The following is a 20,529-nucleotide window of genomic DNA, read 5'->3' as shown; positions in this document are numbered from 1 at the left end:
ACAGAACACTCAACCCTAGTCAAGGCAAGGTGTGTATGTATAGTGCTCAGTCCAAAAGGGTGGAGGAAACAACATAAAAGGTTTCAGCAATATCTCACTCAATTTCTTTTTTCTAAACTCCATCGCCTCTTCCCCTCTTGCCTTACCTTTCTTCTCAGGGGTAGATGTCATCTATTCTTTGAACTATCACAAATATAGTCACCCTGATCTTTACACTTCTGGTGTCTTCCATCTCCATTCTTCCTCATTTAATTCCTGCCTGCCTTTAGAGTTCCTGATTGCCAGTTTCTGTTAGAACACCATGTTTTTGTTTATAAACTTCATCAAGGATGATTCATACTCACCTATTTTAATTTCCCATCACCTTGACTATAAACATTCCACTTCATCCTTCCAAATGCTTAGTTTTTGCCTGGGTCAACCTTGCCTTTCTGACTCAGAGCCCCACTTATGCAGTTTACAATTTTGGAACATGCGAGAAGAGCCTAGATTCTACATCCCTGCTCCATTTGCATTTCCATTCTGCTTAATCTTTGTTTTGTACTGGTGGACAGTATAGTTCATTTTCCTGTGACTCAATATGTGAATCAGTGTGTATTTCATCAGTACTAATTATTTGAACTGGCTGGTCCAGTGATCACTCTTCAACCATTATCTGCTGACTTGTGGCATCCCTAATCTTCTCTGGAACTATTATATGTGCTGGTCTTTGGTGAATTTAATTGAATTAGTGTTTTAAGTTATCCTTTACTACACTGGTCTTCTGAACAGGATAGAAGCAGATAATAGAGAATATTAATAATGGAAAAGACACTTTACATTCTGTCACTTGCCTTTTAATCATTTGACCTTTGCTGACTCCTGAGATCCTTTTCTGACAATAATCTTTGGGTTGTCTCTGGAGATTTAAAAAAAAGTATTTGCCCTTTTCATATGATAAGCTCATTTGTATATGAAATATTTTTTCAGACAAAAATTGTTAGAATATCATTATAGCCCATATTATACAACTCATTTAATGTGTTCTCTCAGAGTGTTTGCAACATATTTTTAATTTCTTCCTGTGTAACAAGTTAGAGGCTCTTTAATTTATTTAAAATTATTTATGCAAGCCAAGACATGATTTGTCATTAAATATTGAATTTGACTTGGGGACCAATATGCATTAAAATGTAAATTGAAATTTAACTAGTGTAGTGGCATCAAAAGTGTATGTGGGGGTGCCTTCAGGATGTTACTTGGATGTTTTATTGCTTCCAGGAAAAACACTTTAAAAATGATTTTCCCTTTTTATTAGACTGAGAAAGAAGAGTTCTGACTTTTATGTGTAAGTACTTCTTAGCAAATAGCACATTGCACATGAGAATAGTCTTCATTCTCAATAAATGAATAGGCAAATGAGATCTAATTGTTACCATGTTTCTTCTTTTTGAGATTGTTTTTTAAGTAATAGAGGCATCTTAATGTGCTAAATAATAATTGATAGATGAATGCTGTTTATGAACATGAGAACCATCATCCAAAGGGACTTTACAATTCACTATCATTTTTATAGTACTCAGTAAATGGTTCTATTTCAACAACTGAGCTCCTTATGCTTCCTGCTTTGAGCCAATGAGCCATTACGGATTTAACAAATTTTAAATTGCATTGGGCAAAAGCTCCAAGGGACAATGAGCTGAGGGATGTATTGACAGGAGCATCTTGATATGATCATGGTTACTAATCTTTTTGCAAACATCAGGAGGCTCTGAATGATGTTGCTTAAAGACTGTTTGATTTTAAAAGAAATAAATTGTAAGAAAAATCTTCTCTTGTTTTTATGACTCATATGTTCCTCAAAATAGACCTTTTGGGGATAAAAGTTACAAATGCAGAGAAGTGTCTTCTACGATAGTTTTTCTGGATTAGACTATGGAAAAGGCCCAGGTTACTGTACATATTGTTAAGGATATTGTGATTCAGTGAACAGATATCATTGGGATGTCTTGCCTAGGAACAATATTCCCAAAATGTCTGTCACGCACCACCTTGTCACTCAGAAACCAACGTGGTCTTCATATAATACTGGAATTCCAATTCAAATAATTCAGGAAACCTGTGCGGTCTCTAATGGGGAATTTAGGATGAGCTTCTTAGACTTGAGTTCTGCTAATTGGTTTATGCCCTGTATTTTGAATAACAAAACCAAGAGTACTTTATGGAGCACTGTTTGAGGAGTTTTTACTATCCCATTTAACATTTTATATGCCTTCTATTTTCAACTTGTTGCAAAAAGGTAGACAGCTTGACTGAAGGGTAAGGTCACCTAGAAGAATGTAAAAGAGCTCCTTCTGTCCATCCATTGAACTCCCTTAAGTAACATTTTTCTTAAGCAATAGTTTATTTAAATTCATTTTATGTGCATTGGTATGAAGGTGTCAGATCCCCTGGAAATGAAGTTACAGATAGTTGTGATCTGCCATGTGGATGAATGAGAATTGAACCCAGGTCCTTTGAAAGAGCAGCCAGTGCTCTTAACCACTGAGGCATCTCTCCAGCCCTTAGGATTCTTATTGTTAAGCCCTGGGAGTTGTCTTCTGCTAACTAGAAACTTGAGAATTATAATGGGAACTTTTATGGGCATTTGAGTGGTTTCTTGAGGAAAGTGACTGTTGTTTTTCCCTCTCTTTCATTTATGAGTCAGTTATGAACCTCCTCATGGTCAAGTTCTAGTGTGTACACACTTTGTTTTGGGAGCCAGTGTGCCTGCCATCCACCCTAACTGTTTCTCAGTAATCACTCTGTTATAACAGGAAGACGTTGGCTGGCCATCAGCTACTGGGGGCTGGAAATAGCTGAGACCCAGTTACCAAAGTGAGTTTAGAAAGGTAAAAATAGATAAATAAAGCCAGCCTACACTGACCCCCACCATGCTGGCAGAAGTCTGTCTCTAGGGAACAACTCCCACAGGCCCTCCCTCATCCGTCTGGTTCAGCTGGGCTGGAGAAGACAGCATGCTGAGGCATCTGCTGCTGGACCAGTGTCAAAACCAGGAATACTCAATTATTCGTAGTTGTTTATTTTCATGGGTGAACATTTGGCAGCTTAAGGGCTATCTTTTATTCCTTGTTTTTCTTTCTCTTCTTCATCTGCTGATAAGACATTGTGCCAGTCACATGAAACACTTGGTCAAGCAAACACTTCTTGGCACTTGGGTACTTTTCCAAATTTGGGACTGGAAAATAAAGGACATATTTTTATCTTATAGTTGAGCCTGTTCAGGCAAGTTGGTCAGTTGGAGGAATACACAGTAGGAAACCAATATTTTATTTTTAAAAAAATCATAATTTGACTTGTTGAATAAAATATAAATATGATGTTTTTTTGAGATGCTTCTAAAATATCTATGCAGTTGTGCCAGGAATGAATGGAGAAATTAGAAAAATCTCATTTACAGCCATGGGGCACTCTATACTTACACATGGTACTGAAAACAGGATTATTTTCCCTTGCTTTTTGGGGGGGGTGGTTTCCTTTTGAAAAATCAAAGGAAAAAAGACATTAAGTTGTCTCAATTGTGCATCTCAGCTTCCTGGCTTAACTAAGTAATTTCATATGCCAAAAACTGCCAGTGCCCCTTGTTTCCTGCCTGCAAAATTAAATATAAGGATAAATAATTGTTTGTACACCTTTCAGATGTAACTACTTATTCAGGTCTTTTCCCATGACATCCATACAGGTGTAAAGGATTCCACCTGAATGAGTAGTAGTACTTAGATCAGTGGTTCTCAACCTGTGAGTTATGACCCCTTTGGGGATTGAATTTTCACAGGGGTCAAAAATCAGTTATCCGCATACCAGGTATTTACATTATGGTTCATATCCATACCAAAGTTACAGTTATGAAATAGAAACAAAAATATTGTATGTTTTGGAGTCACCACAACATGAGGAACTATATCAAAGAGTTGCAGTATTAGGAAGGTTGAGTACCACGAAGAACTCTTGGATGAAATGCTTAGGTTCAGGTGTGTGTAGTTTGCTTCCCTTGTCTTTGTGTTGCCTGTTCTTCCTGGGGCACATGCATAGCCCTATCTCTAGATGGCTGACTCTTCATTCTTAACTTATGCCTCTATCATACTTGCTGCCTTATTCACATAACCCACCTTAATGGATCTCTTAACCCTAGTGACTATTCTCAAGTATCTCCAGCTTCCAAATTCCACAAATCCAAGCATCCATCTCTGTTATTCCACAGCATTTTTTGGACTATTTTAATGATATCTACAATCATGGTCATTTTTAATTTATTTGTGAATTTATTTCTCTGTTTAGATTATAAATTGCCTCAAGGTTCCAACAATATTACTTTTATTTATTTAGCTGTTTGTTTTTGTTTTTATGTCTGAGACTCTTACAGATGCTATATATCACCATTGTAGTGAATTTCTTCTTCTTCTCCTCCTCCTCCTCCTCCTTCTCACTCTCCTTCTTGTTCTTGTTCTTCTGCCGAGACAAGGTTTCTCAGTGTAACAGCCCTGACTCTCCTGGAGCTCTCTCTGTAGACGGGCCTTGAATTCACAGAGATCCACCTATCTGTGCCTCCCAAGTGCTGGGATTAAAGATGTGCACCACCACTGCCCAGCGTGGATATCTTGTTGAACAGCAATGACACCCATACAAAGCCTGACTCTTCTTCATAAAAGGTTATCTGTTGGTTGTTGATCCTGATGATGCCCAACTATTTGGGTTCCTTGTGAGTCTATAGCTAATGAGAACACAGAAGTATCATCTTTGGCTCCCCTTGTCTGGAACTGACTGATAGTTATAAGCATTGCAGAAATGGGGTGATGAGGTATTACCACCATGCTACCCTGTGTCTTACATATATGACCTCAGGGGCTTACACTGTTTGCTAGGCTCCAGTACTCTCTGTCAGCATACGCCTACATGTGGACAGCAGCCTTCAAATACCTATAATAAACTGCACAAAAGTTTGAAACCTTACTTTATCTTTCCATGGGAGAATGTCCCTAAAGTTAAGAGAGACATTATTATACTATTTTTCCAAAGGTCAATCTTGTCCTGCAGCCTCATATTAACTTACAGGATATTATTGAAGGATATGAGAGTCGCAGCCTCTGGATAATGTTGTAAAAAAACATAAAATCATCTAGTTGTGGGAAGAATGATTGCTGAAATACAGCTGTAATCCAGTAGCTTAGCTGCACACCAAGGGATGGGGTTGTATTCACCTGAAGCCATGCAGATGCTGTTTTCCTGCCAAACCCTGTGCTAAATGAGCATCAGGGTTGCACAAAGGTACCATGTAGGCTTACAGAAGCAGAGCTGGGAGCATATTCTCTGAGCCCCAGTAAACAATGAACAGAATTCTGTGTTTAAAAGTTAAGAGTTTGGACCATGAAAGCAGTCTATTAAATCATGCATGGAGCCCTGAACAGTTACATGGAACATAACACCTGTGAAGCCAGCTCTGAAAAGTCAGATCATATATGTAGCAGTTGTATAAAAAAAAAAAAAAAAGGAAATAACTGGAAGCCTAGGGATACCCTCAAATTGTATCATACAGGATTTTTGAAGACGACTGATTTTGTACTGGGTCCAGACAGTAAGTGACCAGACAGTAAAGTGACAAATGTTGATTAGGGCTGGGAAATGGACATCACCAAGGGTGGATGAGGGTCCCTGCTATAGCAGCTTCCTGTGCACTTCACATAGAGAATCAAGGCACAGGCGTCTGGCAGTGACATTTGAGAATATATAGTTTTGTTAGATATCTAGATCAGATGGAGAATAGTAGGGTTGTTTATGCATTTTGAGATATCAAGAGTAAAGTGTGTTGCTCTACTTATAGAATGCTTGCCTAGCATTCAAGAGGTCCTACATTTGATCTTCTGCAGTCCACAAATAGCCTGTAATCCCAGCACTCTGAAGGTGAACACAGGTTCTAGGTCATCAACCTAAATGGAGTCCAAAGTGACATCAAAACCTATGTATCTCAAGCAAATTTTTTTAATAATAGACTTGGAATTTCCTTAAACCATTTACTGAGGATTTTCCTGTTGACACTGACCCTGGTTACTGGTACTACTCTTTCTGTGTTTATCTCCATGGTCCTGTCCCACTCAATAGTGGGATGCATTTTGAGAAGTGCATCATTAGACTGTTTTGTACTTTTTGACCCAGATGGCATAGAGCAGTCATTCCATGGAAAATATGACAGGTTGGAGCTACTGCGAATCCATAAAGTAGATACATTTTTAAGAAGTAGAAATTCACTTTAAAGTTATGATAAAAATAATAAAACAGTAAGCCTACAGTCACTTGTTAATGTGATTACATCATGTACAAGAGAACTATGTGTCCTATTGTTTGCATAACTGATCTTATAGCAGGCCTGTTTATAAAAGTCATGAAAAAAACCTATAACTGTAGGTTCACAACATGAATTCTTCAGTTCCTTTATAATTTTCTATAATGTATATTGTACTCACTGTTGTTTAGGGATATATATATATATATATATATATATATATATATATGCAGATATTTGTGGAATTCTTTTCTACAGTACCAGTTCTCCTTCATTTTTGTTACTAAGTATATTATATAACATGGCTATAGTAAGTCTAAGAAATCTTTGACAGAATACTATCATCCACCTTAAATAACTATTCACTCTGCCAATGTATGGAAATGTTTTCTAACAGAACTCTAGTTCTTGTGTTACAGTTGGGTGGGAAGCCTCCTTTGCTTCTTATAACCCAAGTGAGTCTTCAGTCTTCTTTTTTTTTTTTTTTTTTTTTTTTTTTTTTTTTTCCTCAGCGACCCAGAGTTTGGATACATAGTTGTCAGTTCTTTCATCCAATGTCCCTCGGTAGAATTTTTACATTGTACAAAATAAAAGCAGATACACAGACGGAAACTCTCTCTACCTAAATAATTTGTTCATAGAAATAAATGATAGTAAAGAATTACATCTTACTCCCTTCAGAATGGCTAAAATCAAAAACACCAAAGACAATTTATGCTGGAGAGAATGTGGACAAAGGGGTACACTCATCCACTGTTGGTGGGAGTGCAAACTTGTACAGCCACTTTGGATATCAGTGTGGTGGTTCCTCAGGAAAATAGGATCAGTCTATCTCAAGATCCAGTAATTTTACTCTTAGGCATATGCCCAAAAGACTCACATTCATACAACAAGAACATCTGTTCAACTATATTCATAGCAGTATTATTTGTAATAGCCAGAACCTGGAAGGAACCTAAATGCCCCTCAGCTGAAGAATTGATGGAGAAAATGTGGTACATTTACACAATGGAGTACTACTCAGCATGGTGAGGGGGGGGACAATAGAATTTTGAAATTCTCAGGCAAATGGATGGAACTAGAAGAAACCATACTGAGTGAGGTATCCCAGTTGCAAAAAAGACAAACACAGCATGTACTCACTCATATATGGCTTTTAGACATAGAGCAAAGGATTACCAGCCTACAATCCACACCACCAGAAAAGCTGGGAAACAAAGAGGACCCTCAGTGAGACAGGCATGGTCCCCTGGAGAAGAGGAAAGGGACAAGATCTCCCAAGCAAACTGGGGGGGCATGGTAGTGGAGGGAGTTAGGGAGAAGAGGAGGGCAGAGGTAGGCATGATGGAGCAGGAAGATTGAGTCGGGGAAATAACAAAGGAGAGCAAGAAAAGAGATACCTTAATAGAGGTATCCATTATAAGTTTTAAGAGAAATCTGGCACTAGGGAAATGTCCAGAGATCTACAAGTATGACCCTAACTAACAATCTAAGCAATAGTGGAGAAGCTACTTTAAATGCCCTTTCTCAGTAATGAGATTGATGACTACCTTATATGCCATCCTAAAGCCTTCATGTAGTAGCTGATGGAAACAGAAGCACACGCCCACAGCTAAATACTGAGTGGAACTCTTGGAATCCTGCATAGGACCCACCTAGATTTCCTGAATGTGGTGTTAGTTGGGAGGGCTGGGCAGTTTATGGGGCCTCTGGTAGTGGATCAGTATTTATTCCCTATTATAGGAATGGATTTTGGGAGCCCATCCCACATAAAGGGATACTCCCTCAGCCTGGGCCCTGCTCCAAATGATATGACAGACTTTGAAGACTCCCCCATGGAAGGCCTCTCCCTCCCTTGGGAACAGAAAGGGGATGGGCTGGGGGGTTAGTGGGGGGGGACAGGAGAGGACAGAAAGGTGTGGGAACTGGGATTGATATGTAAAACAAGCTTGTTTCTAATTATAAAATAACATACACACACACAAATATATATATAAAGAATTATAATCCATTAAGTAAGAATTCATATTGATTATGAATAGCTCAAGGAAATAGATGAGGGGATTGCTTCTGGCTAAAACACATGTTACACAAGCATGGGAGCTGGAGTTCAGATACCCAGCACTGCCATAAAATGCTGAGCCTGGAGGTGTATACCCATAATCCATACAAAAGGAGCTTTAGGATTTGCACTAAACTTGGAGCTCACCAATTGGCTACACAGGCTAGCCTGCAAACCATACTGATAGAAATTGTTCTACTTTTGCTTAACACACATGTTTATTAGTGACAACCTTAAAGATAGGGTCTATTGAAAAAAATGTGTTAGGAAGAAATGAAATTTCCTCAGATAATGTTCTCTTAGGCTATTTATTGCCAGTCATTTATTTATCAAGAAGAATTTGCAGAAACATAGTCACTGCCTTTCATTTAAGTCACGGGTTAATCCAGTTTTCTATCCTTTAGTGAAATTCATCTTTAATTTCTTGAAGATGGCTATTTCTATAAGAACTAAAGTAAAGCTTTATTGGCAAAGAGAATATAGATTTTACTTCAGTCAATACTCAATCTTTCCACTAAATAAACTTTCTGACAAGCCAACAATTGGAAAACACTACAAACAAACAATAACAACCAAAAAAAATTAAGTCTCTTAATCTTTGCATAATTTTTTGCCTAGGGATTCTTCTTAGGTTAGTGTCACACCATTCTACCTATTCTACCTAAGTAGGTAAAGACAGGGTTGCATTCCAGAAGTTTTCTAAAGAGCAGAGGGTTGCTAACTTTAGGGAAGAATTGAGCATCTGTGAATAGTTCAGTAACCTGAATGTTTTAGGCATCCCAAGAAAATACTGTCTTTTCCTTTGAAGACTTTGCAGTGTAGTGAGACAAATACACTTTTAAATAAGAATTTTCAATGGTGCATGGCTACTGATAAGTTCGGTGTATATAAGGAACCTACCAGGAAGCTGCTGATCTCAGTGGCCCAAGATACACCTCTTGAATGACTAAGAAACATAATTATTGGGGAAGACTGAGGATTTATTTGGAAAGCAATTCTCAAAGAGCTTGTGGCTGAGGAGGTAAAGTAGGAACTTTAGGTACATTAAGTATGGAATGTTCTAGCTTAAGTAACCAAATTCCTAGTTCTTATATTAAGTATAATTATGAATATAGCAAAAGAAATGTGTTTTAGGAAGAAAATATCCAGTTCAGTGTTTGATCTCAGTATCTGAAGATATGATGACTCATGTGAGTGTCAATGGACTGGTTTTACTCATGCAGTTGTACTTTTGAGCATGAAGACCAGGACATAATATAAACATCAAAGCCCTAAGTTGGAATTTTCATAATATCAGTGATTAGGAAATACAGGGGGAACAGATTTCAACAGGAATACTTAAGGTACTTTTCCATTCTATGTTTTCTCCAGCTCTCAAAAGGATTGTGAGAAAGATGTATTATGGGGCCAGTGCTAGTGCTAGGTACTCAGTGGCTATTCTGTTGTTTCAGTACTCATGATACTGACCACATGTTGTCCTGGATGACTGTCCTCACCTCAGAGAGTTTTAGAGTAAGGGAAGAATCAGAGATCTAACAATTCAGTTAAAAAGTTAAACGATATTTCTTCTTCCTGCAGGGTTGACTTTTCCTTTTTGCCTTTTTCTTCCTTTTTTTTTTTTTTTTTTTTTTTTTTCCTCTCTCTCTCTCTGCAGTCATGGTACTGAATTGTAATGAGGTGGTAAACATTGAATGCTAGGGGTTATTTTTAGGTCATTTTTTTCTAAAACTCATTGTAAGTTCATAGCTCTCTAATTTCCTGTGGAGGGCTATAGAGGTCATGTAAGAAAGTCGGGTACGATTCTTCATGTCTCTGTCATTCTTAAAACTTGGTTCCTTCAACCATGGCATTTATTGTGTATGGGAGAGCTCATCAAGATGCCAAGCTGCAATCCAGTGCTTGTAGGTGTCAATAAAGCACCTTCAAGTTGGGAATTCTAACAAGAGAAAGATGAACTCTGCACATACTGCTTGGGCATTGAGCAGCCAAGAAAAGCTGATGATTTTGCCTCTGTATCTGGTTTATTTGTTTGTTTTTCTCTTTTTTTCATCAAAAGTACTTTGATTTTCTGGTTATCTGTATTCACTTAGTTTTCCTAATAGTGTTCCAAAAAGAGCAGTCATACTGACATATAGAATATGGGATTTATAGATTACTTCTCCCTATAACATGCTATGGGTTATGATAAAAGAATATGTAAGATATTCCATTACTTATATATATTTTATTTAAGACATGCTGCATTTTCACCTAATAACTTTTGAAGATTTTCATATATTTTTCTGTCCAAGATTGTTGAAAAGTTTTAGTATAATTCAGTGAAGCTTCAGCTATCTTTCATGCATTGACCCAAATCATCAATATTATCAAGTCTCAGAAAGCCATTCCTTATCTCTTGGGGACAAAGCAAACACAAGAAATCCTTAAGCTGTGTGTTTTCTTTGTGTGGTGCTCCTATATGTAGTTCTTTTCTGGGGGAAATATTGCGAAGTGTTTCTTAAGTCACATTGGTCATGTTGTGCACCACATGTATACCTCTTATACCCACTAGACCAAGAATATGTACCTACAAGCAGCTCCATGCATTCCCCATTAGGGAGTCTCATGCAGGAAGAATAAAAGACCCTGAATTTAAGCTCTGTTGCCTGCCTGGGTATGACCTGATTCTAAAAAGAATTAATTGGTGCTGATAATAGAAAGTGCAGAGCACAAGATAAGCAGGCACCACAGCTATGGAGAAGTTGAGTTCACCCTGACAGAACCCTGAGAGGAGACTGGCTGGGGTGGGACAGAATAACAGAATATTTGTGGAGAAAGGACTTAGTAGCAACCCAGATGATGGAGTGAGGCTGGATCTTTTCACTGCCTTGTGTGGGTCATTATCTTTCTTGAGATATGGCTCTCTTAAAATAGATTCCTTCAATGAATTTCCACCTGTCTCAGTTCCATAATTAAGATTTCATGCTTCCCACTTGTCAGCATATTCTTGGCATTTGATGACTTCTGAATGCACCTTTGGTTGTTTGCTTGCTTGCTTGCTTGTTTGTCCTTGTAAACAAGAGAAGCCACATACAATGCAATGTGCTTTGCTGGGAGCAGCTTGTTAGAAAACAGGTTAAGTTCTCAAAGTGCCACCACCAGTGTCTCCACCTCTGTCAAAGCCAGACCTATTCTCCTGCACTGTCATTGCTACTTAGTAAACTATGCTACTAGTAGGGACAGTAATGACAGACAATGCTAGTTATAAAATGTTTTATGAATGACAATAGGAAGTATCTCATAGACCTGAAGTTGTTTCGTGGTCATGATATCAGCCTTGAAGAGACTCTATGTGCCAAGACTCCTAGCACTGAACAAACATCACAGGGTATCATTAGGCAGAGTCAGGAGGGGGGAAGGCATGGGAGAATACCATGTTGGCTCACCTGTAGCAAAAGTGGTCTTCTAATGGTGTCCCAGAGTTTACTGGAAGGAGTTAGTGTTAGCTGTAATACTCAAGGATTTCAGAACAGATTGGGAGAAAATGCCTCATTTATGTGACTGGAATATAAGAATCTCTGTGTGGAAGCCTGTCGTATGACAAGCTGTTACTCAAGGACTCCTAAGAGCAGGGATCAAACCTGGAAGACCCAAGACAAGATGGCCTGGATGGTGGGAATAGCATGGTATCAGTGTGAGTCATCAGAATCTAAAGCAAAGTATAAGGCAAGCCAAGCCTGCCAGAGAAGCACAGATAGTGCTCTGTCACCTGGCAGGGTGCTTTTCATATGCTTCTCTGGGGAACTAGAGTCAATAACTGACTTTTCAGGCCATTATTACTGTTTAGGGCCCAAACACTGAGGCAGAACCATATAGAGGCACCAGGCCCTAGCTCCCATTTTCTGCCTGGCATTTGCTATGCGTTTGAATCAGCCCTTTTATTACAACAAATGACCTGCATTTGGCTGAGTTACAAAATCTTTTTATGTATGACAAATGTGGTTTGTTGTTCCTTCTGAAAAAACACAGTAGGCAAGATTCAAACCTGATTTGAAACCAGTGTAGTTGGACAACTAATGGAACACCATGTCATCCTCCTGCATCTTAACAAATGGCTTTGACTATGACTATTAAAAAATGTCTATGATTTTTCACTGGCTGATTTGGTTTGAATGAGTAAATTATTTTTATTTCATTGCATTAGCTGCCAGAACATTGAATGAGCCGATAACTCCCTAGTGTTGCTGAGTAGCAGAGAACTATTATTCGGAATTGAATTTTTATTGATTTTCGTGTGCTACAATGACTTTTCTAACATAGTAGCATGAAAGGAAAATGAGAAAAAGGCCAAATAGGGCATGGGGTGAGCAAGGGGTGGCTATTGTGTCTTATGGCCCAGCCTGAAATATGCCACTTCAGGGCAGGTACTGCTTACTCTAGATGACTCTTCCTGATTATATGATTTATAACCAAGCCATGTGCCTGACTTCCTCACCTCCTGCTCCTCTTCACTACCTCTTACTTTGTTCTTGTCATCTTGAGCCTTGTTGACATTCTACTGTAGAAAAGAATAGGGTAAAAGAGAGAATGAGTAAAGAAATAAAAAAAACACAGTGAATTGGTTTATACTGATGTCACACATGGGAATGTCACACAGCACACATGTACTGTATGTGAAGAAGACAGTGGATAAGTATATAATTTTAACAGTGGTCTTGTGTTTATCATATCTACCCATGTTTTCTGTGTCTTCTTCTGAGGAAGTTATCAGGTGACATGAGCTGAAATGGAAACATAAATAACTTAATTAATTCACCCTCCATTGAACAAATATTCATCAAGAGAAAGTATGTGCCATTCTAGGTAGCAGAGTGTATTTCCTTTTTTGCTGGAACAAAATGCCTAGAGATAGATTTATTTTTGCTCTGTTTAAAGACAGGGACAGTATGGTGGCTGAGGCCCAATTATCTCTGGAATCAGGAATCAATGAGAAACTTAAGCTATAACTCTCACACTCCACCATTAGGTCCTCTACCCAAAAGATCTCACATCCTTTCCAAACAGTACCACTGGCGGGGACTAGGTATTCAAAGCATGAGCTTGGGGGAAGGACATCCTGCATTCAAAACAAAACATAGAGATATGATAGACCCAACAGATGAAAACTCTTTTCCCAGCTCCACCGCTAGAATAGAATTGGAGGAGTGGTTGAATTCACAGGTTACTGAGTTTTGAAGGCTATGGAAGTTTAGCTTCTTTCTTTGATAGATCTGGTGAAAGTGAATCTAGGTGCAATAACATGAAACAGAATGTTCTTCTGCCCTGACTCCTGTCTCAGTGTACAGTATGGACAAGGTGTAGAGACTCTGAAAAGAGTAAGCTTTTTTTCCTAGCATTTGGTGTATATGGGTATTCATGTATCAGATCATCCTGGATTTTTTGCCAAACACAGAGACACGTGAATGTAATTAATGGCAGCCAAAATCATTGACAGGGAAAAATTTGAAATGTTAGAAAAAAATTACTTTCAGACTTTTCCTATAAGAGAGTTGTCTCAAACATTTTCTCCCGTTTTTGTTTAAATTTGAAACAAGGTTGTTTTATGTGTCAATCCCAGTTCCCTCACCCTCCCATCCTCCCCTATTACTCCCACCAAACCCAACCCATCCCTTTTCTGCTCCCCAGGGAGGGTGAGACCTTCCATGGGTGTCTTCAAAGTTTGTCATATCATTTGGGGCAGGGCTTAAGCCCTCCCCCATGTGTCTAGGCTCAGAAAGTATACCTCTATGTGATATGGACTCCCAAAGTCCATTCGTATATGAGGGATAAATATTGATCCATTACTAGAGGCCCCATAGACTGCCCAGTTCTCCTAACTAACACTCACATTCAGGGGTTCTGGGTCAGTTCTGTGCTGGTTTCTCAGATATCAGACTGGGGTGCATGAGCTCCCCCTTGTTTAGGTCAGCTGATTCTATGGGTATCTCCACCCTGGGCTTGTCCCCTTTTCTCATTACTCTTTCTTCTCTGTAACTGGATTCCAGGAGTTCGGCTCAGTGTTTAGCTGTGGGTATCTGCTTCTGCTTCCATCAGCTACTAGATGAAGGCTCTAGGATGGCATATAAGGTAGTCATCAATCTCATTATCATGCAAGGAGGTCATTAAAGGTAGCCTCTCCACTATTGCTTAGATTGTTAGTTGGGTTCATCCTTGTAGATCCCTGGGCATTTACCTAGTGCGAGATTTCTCCTTAAATCTATAATGGCTCCCTCTATTATGGTATCTCTTTTCTTCTTCTCTTCTATTCTTTCCCTGTCTCAATCTTCCTGTTCCCTCATACCCACCTCACCCCTCCTCTTCTCCCCTTCTCTTTCTTCTAACTCCCTCTCCTCTCCCTCCATGCTCCCAATTTGCTCAGAAGATTTTTTTCCTTTCCTCTTCTCCTGGGGACAATGTGGTCTCAACAATTTACCTTTTACAAGTGGTAGAGTTTTATCGTCTTCAGCTACAATTAAATATTTAATGTTGTGCATCTTATATGTAGTTCAGTTAATTTCCTTTTTATAGAATAATATGATTAGTATCCAATGCATGACTATGTTAAGATCAAAGGGTAGAAATCCATTCAGGCTCCACCCTGTAAATAAATACTGATAGAAGAAATGTCCCTTCGAAGAGTATCCTTTTCCAGCTCAAGAGAGGTAGTAAAGGAAATGAATTTTAGACATTAGAAATAAAGAAATAAGATGATAATGCTAAAAGGGAGGTGATAGTGAAGTGAGTATGTGTGTGTGTGTGTGTGTGTGTATACACACGCACACATCCATGGTATGTGGTTCAAGCAAGCACATGTGTAGAAGTCAGACAATAACCACAGATAATGTCCCCTTTGTGTCTTCCACTTTTTGAGACAGGCTCTCTAGATGAAGTGGAACTTTGCTAAGCAGTGTAGGCTAGTTTACTATCTCCCCGTTCCATCTCATTGCCCCTGGGATTAGCCTGTGCCTCATGCCTGGCATTTTGTGTGATTTCTATAGACCAGTATTTGGATCCTCACACTTTCAAGGCCAAGCACTTGATGCCCAAGATATCTCCCCTGGACAACCATGCTTTAAATTAGTGAACATCAGAAACTATAAATTCTGTGTGCAGTGTGTTCTACAAGATGGTGAGGTTCTCTCTTTCAGCTTAATACTTCTCTATGAAACATTCCTCGGGGCACTCAGCTAAGTCACTGTGCTACATATGAGGACCTTCTTTCTTCACTGCCTCTTTTTCATCATTCTACCATGTCATTGCTTGGCTTCCTGTCCACCTTTACTGTAAGACCATTCACAGTAGGTGGGCCAGGATGTTCTATGGCACCTTCAGTAAAGTACAATCACTGTTTGACTGAGTCCAGTCCCTGCTCAACAATGAGTGAATGAAAGTCTATGGCACATTTCTGAACACTAATGTCAGGTACAGGGAAGGGCTAACCCCCCCCCAAAAAGAGTTTTGATTGTCATTTCTGTGCTAGCATTCAAAAGTAGGTATATTCTGTAACAAGCCATCACCCAGGGAAATTTTAGTTTTTTGTTTGTTTGTTTGTTTTAATTTTAACAAAAAATTATTATTTGTTTTTGCCCTCATTCAGCTTCAGCCCCACCTGTCTGCTAACCTGTTTACTCACCGTTTGATATTACCACCTATTGTGGCTATTTCATATAAAAAGAATCTTCAATATATAGCCTTTGGTTAATGGCTATGTTCAATTTATATAAATTATGCATTGAAAATTTATCCACATCATAGTATGAATTAGCATTCTGCATTTATTGCCAAATAATATTCCATGATAGACCACATATTATACGTCTATTTATCAGATAATCCCCATACAATTTGAGCTTCAAAAGTAATTTTATCCATTTAAAACTTGTTGTTCACATACATCTGGCCTTTTCTTCTAGCATTATTCAAGACTACCCCAGCCTGATTTCATTTTCAACCTGGGAATTAAAATAAAGAAATAGATAAGATTTATTTACATAGAGAGGAGATGTGTTGATAGTTGGTAAGCTAGCATTCCTGTAATAACTATTGATACTGCACCATTACTTATTCTTTACAAATAGCTTCCAACCCCTTTGTCATTTTATCTCAGAGTACCTATAATTTTCATTGTATTTTATAAAAAAAAAATTTAACTTACTAAGGCCACTGACTGCACAGTATTTTGTTTACAATGTTTTAGGGAAAATTATTTTTAACTAAGTAATACCTATCAATCTTAATGGTTTGTTCTTCAAGTTAAAAGAAATACCCCCTTTGAGGGTCACTAGATATTTTATTACTGCTGTGGTTTCCTGTTAAATTGTTTTTATTAGTATGGCATTTATTTTTGTGTAAAGCAAGACATAGATCTTTTTTTTTTCTTCAGAAAGGCAATGACTCATTTTAATACCATTTCCCACTTAATTTATCAAGTACTAAATTATACTTTTTATTTGAGTGCCTCTGAAAAATGCTCCACTTTATAATTAATTTGTATCTGATTTATGATAAAAAATCATCCCATATTAATCATCATAGCTTTATCACAGGATATAGTAATATATAAGACCTTAACCCTGTTGTATAGACACTGTGCTTGGGAAGGTTGTTTTATTTATTAACATTTAATCTTTATAAAACCTGTGTGTAGTCAGGTGTGGTTGCCCATGTCTTTAGTCTGAGATTTTGTGAGACAGAGGCAACTGGGTCTCTGTGAGTCCAAGGTAGAGAATGCCAGGCCAACCAGGGCTACATAATGAGACCCTGACTTTAAAAAAAAAGAAAAGAAAAAGAAAAGAAAAAAAACTATATGTAATAGAAAATATTAAACTATTATAGGTTCAGAGACAAAAAGAGAATTTAAGATATTTATTGAATGGAAGTGTTCATAGTGCCATGCTAGATTCAAACACAATTGCTTGATCTCAAATGTCAATGTATCCATAACACCCTATTTTAGCTAGGTTGCTTGATTTTGGTGTCACAGAACTTGGTCCTTCAGTTCTATTTTGTGCCACAGTTCGTCATCTTTTGTGTCTGAAGATGGTTTGCCCATTATTAGTACTTGTGCAGTTCCCTTTGTGTATCTCTCTAGATCTAGAGAGGCTGCTGTTCCTTAGATTGCCTATGCAGAAACTAATGAGTTTGCATGGCCTGGGGCGAGAATCATAAATAGAACAGGAGGCATTGTTGCTGTATCAAAGGGTTTATTTCTGTACTTTTGATTATGTTCAGGGACTAGCTAGAATTATATGTGGACCCCCCCTTTTTTTTAAGATTCACAGATGCAACTTACTCCCAGACTTGGGATTGGATCAGAACTCTAAAGTCAAGGGTTTTCTTATTTGCAATGATACCTGGCTCCTGATGGAGTGTCTGTTATTACTGTTGGATTCAGCCTTATAGATTTTCTCTGCCCTTTCCCCATGCTCCTCTACCTTTAATGATAATGCACATCCTATTGGGCTCTTCAAGTGGTTCCAGGTATCAGTGGGATGGGAAAGCAGGATAGCTTGATCCTTGCTTGGATCTGATTCTTCCATATGAAATCTACTAGAGATCCCCCCAAATACTTTGTTTATAGGAAATAAACAGATCCCAGTGTCAGTGCAGGGTACTGCATTGGAGGAAATATGATCTCAATAAGGCTCTCTTTTGGCCTGCTGATGTAGTTAGTATAAAGTAAGGGTAACCATTTATTGCTGTCATAATTAGGGTTCTATTGCTGTGAAGAGGCACCATGACCATTAAAGGTTTATAAAGGACAAGATTTTAATGGGGCTGGCTTATAGTTTCTGAGGTTTAGACTACTGTCATTATGGCAGTGTGCAGACAGACATGGTCCTGGTGAAGAAGCTGACAATGCTACATCTTAATCTGCAGGCAGCAGAAAGAGACTGTGAGCCACACTGAGTATAGCTTGAGAATATGAGACCTTAAAGCCCATCTCTAACATGACACACTTCCTCTGCAAGGCCATACTTCCCAGTACCACTCCTTATGGGCCAAGTATTCAAACATATGTGTCTATAGGGGCCTTTGCTATTCAAACAACCACAATTCCCACTTTCATTTGTACTGGGGGAAAAAAAGAAACAAAAGCAGAAGGATATATTGAAATTCCTAGTATTATATTTTTATGTTTTACTAGGTTAAACACAAAAGAAATTATGGTAGCCAAACTCAGATGATCATTTGCTACCACTGGGTAATTCTCCTCTTGGCAGATAAATTTGCCAAGGAGGTGGGAAGCAGTGGGGAGGACAACACAGTAAACATGCCATCCACATGACAACTCTTTCCATTACCACCTGGCATCTTGGCTATTGAACTCACTTTGGTTTCTGTAGACAAGTTTTGATATAATTCTGAGTAGTGAAGCCCTTCTTGAAATAGAATTTTTGCTCCTCAGCATTCCCTTGAGTGACAGCAAAACATGTCCTGTAGTGGATTGTGCAGCAAACAGACTTCCAATCTGGGTATATTCACTCTCTTTGTGCCTTGCTTTTGTTGGAAGTTTTGTGAGTCCATCACACCGAGAATCAGGAACTCTGACCACTGCAGCAATTTAAAGACCTTGAACAGAAGGAAGCTGCCGCTAGGACTCAATTCTGGACAGTAGAGAATGAGAAAGCAGATTCTTTATATCCCAAACACATAAAAAGCTCTCTCAATATACAGATGCTGGTTGTCTCTAGGAGGGAAAGCATTCCTAGCCAAGTGAATATGTGCATGGCTGAACTAGTTATTCATCGGGTGTTTTTGACTTGCTAAAAGCAAGTTTAATGTATTTATACAATTTATAAAGATGTAACTGATTCTGGAGCTCTGCTCTTTTCAGAGGACATATTTCATGTTATTGTAAGCACTGAAGAAAATTAAATCAATAAATCCACAGCCTGTAATTTGAGATACTCAATTTGAAGAAAAATACATTGTCGGGGGGGGGGGGAAGAAATGCTTTTCATGGAGGAAGAATTGTAAACAACCTGTCTTAGCTAAACTGTCCTGTGCATCCAGGTGACAGCAAGAATTATGTTGTTCATGAAGATCATCAGAAGGTTGTCCTGACACCTCCCTAGGAGCCAAGGCCAGCTGCCCTTTAAAATGGTAAAATAGAAAGCTATGCAAATGAAGCTGGAGCTCTCCCTGCTACACTTTTCTCTTCCCTGAGAAAGCCCTGCTGGTTGGCAGTCAGGCTGAGTGTCATGAAGCACAGTGAATTTTCACCTCTCACTGGCACTGATGCGTTCTGTGACCACTGGCAAGCCAATTAACCTCCACAAGTGTCACCTCTCCATGTGTAAAAGGTTAATAGTGCAGCTTGTTTGCAAAGTGCCCGGAGCCCTGAGTGAAGGGCATTACCCACATACCCAGCATGGCTGCTTGACTAGAGGGCCTTGCATTTCTTAATTATATATCTGGTTGGATAGGTTATGGATTTTGTTGTGAATGGCTATGGCCCTTTCTCCCTGGTTACAAATAAAAAGACTAATAGGTGATCTCACTCTATTACTGTCTTCTACAACTCCCCAGAGGGTTAAGGGAATGACAGAGGTTACAGATTAATGATGTATTCTTCAGTGAACAACAACAAAAAAAAAATCATGTGCATCTCAACTTAATAATGGCTGTGGACGGTTATTATTAACACCAAGTGTTTCATCAGATATTGAACAGATAATGCTGGCAAATGCTCATGCAATTGTGAAATTTTTCTGGTCTCCTAGTATTTTTCCTTCCTTCATATCAATGTAAAGCAGTGAAACCATTTTGTTGAGGTATATTTCAGATGCATTTATGAGTATAGGAAAGCGGTACTCTGAAAATGACAGAAAGTGACATATTTGTGTGTATCCAACTTTTGACATGAAGCTCGCTGTTTTATTGGATTGGGGCCACATTTAAGTAATGCCAGTCCTATTTCAAAGTGGCATACACATATCTTGTGCTTCTTTGCAGATTTACGGAAAAACTTTGAACAAGATCCACAAGGCAGGGAGGTTCCTATTGAAGGCATGATCGTGTTGCATTGCCGCCCACCAGAGGGGGTTCCTGCAGCAGAGGTAAGGACTCCACTGTAAAGAGGACAGAAGCCTGTGTGGCTAAGAGGGGAGAAAGAACATAAGCCTGGCAT

The 20,529-nt window shown here is 38.7% G+C and overlaps 1 protein-coding gene across 1 annotated transcript in view; it reads left to right on the top strand.

Annotated features, from left to right (window-relative positions):
- Window positions 1-20,529, top strand: part of Unc5d (unc-5 netrin receptor D) — a 494,978-nt gene that overhangs the window by 297,264 nt on the left and 177,185 nt on the right. The window contains exon 4 of the mRNA XM_051182220.1: window positions 20,355-20,458. Coding sequence (XP_051038177.1) covers window positions 20,355-20,458 — 104 coding nt within the window. The remainder of the gene's footprint in view (window positions 1-20,354; window positions 20,459-20,529) is intronic.

Source organism: Phodopus roborovskii, unplaced genomic scaffold, assembly GCF_943737965.1.
Source record: "Phodopus roborovskii unplaced genomic scaffold, PHOROB, whole genome shotgun sequence".
Lineage (NCBI taxonomy): Eukaryota > Metazoa > Chordata > Mammalia > Rodentia > Cricetidae > Phodopus > Phodopus roborovskii.
The sequence above is the reverse complement of the archived record's forward strand: the minus strand, read 5'-3'. Positions and strand labels throughout refer to the sequence as shown.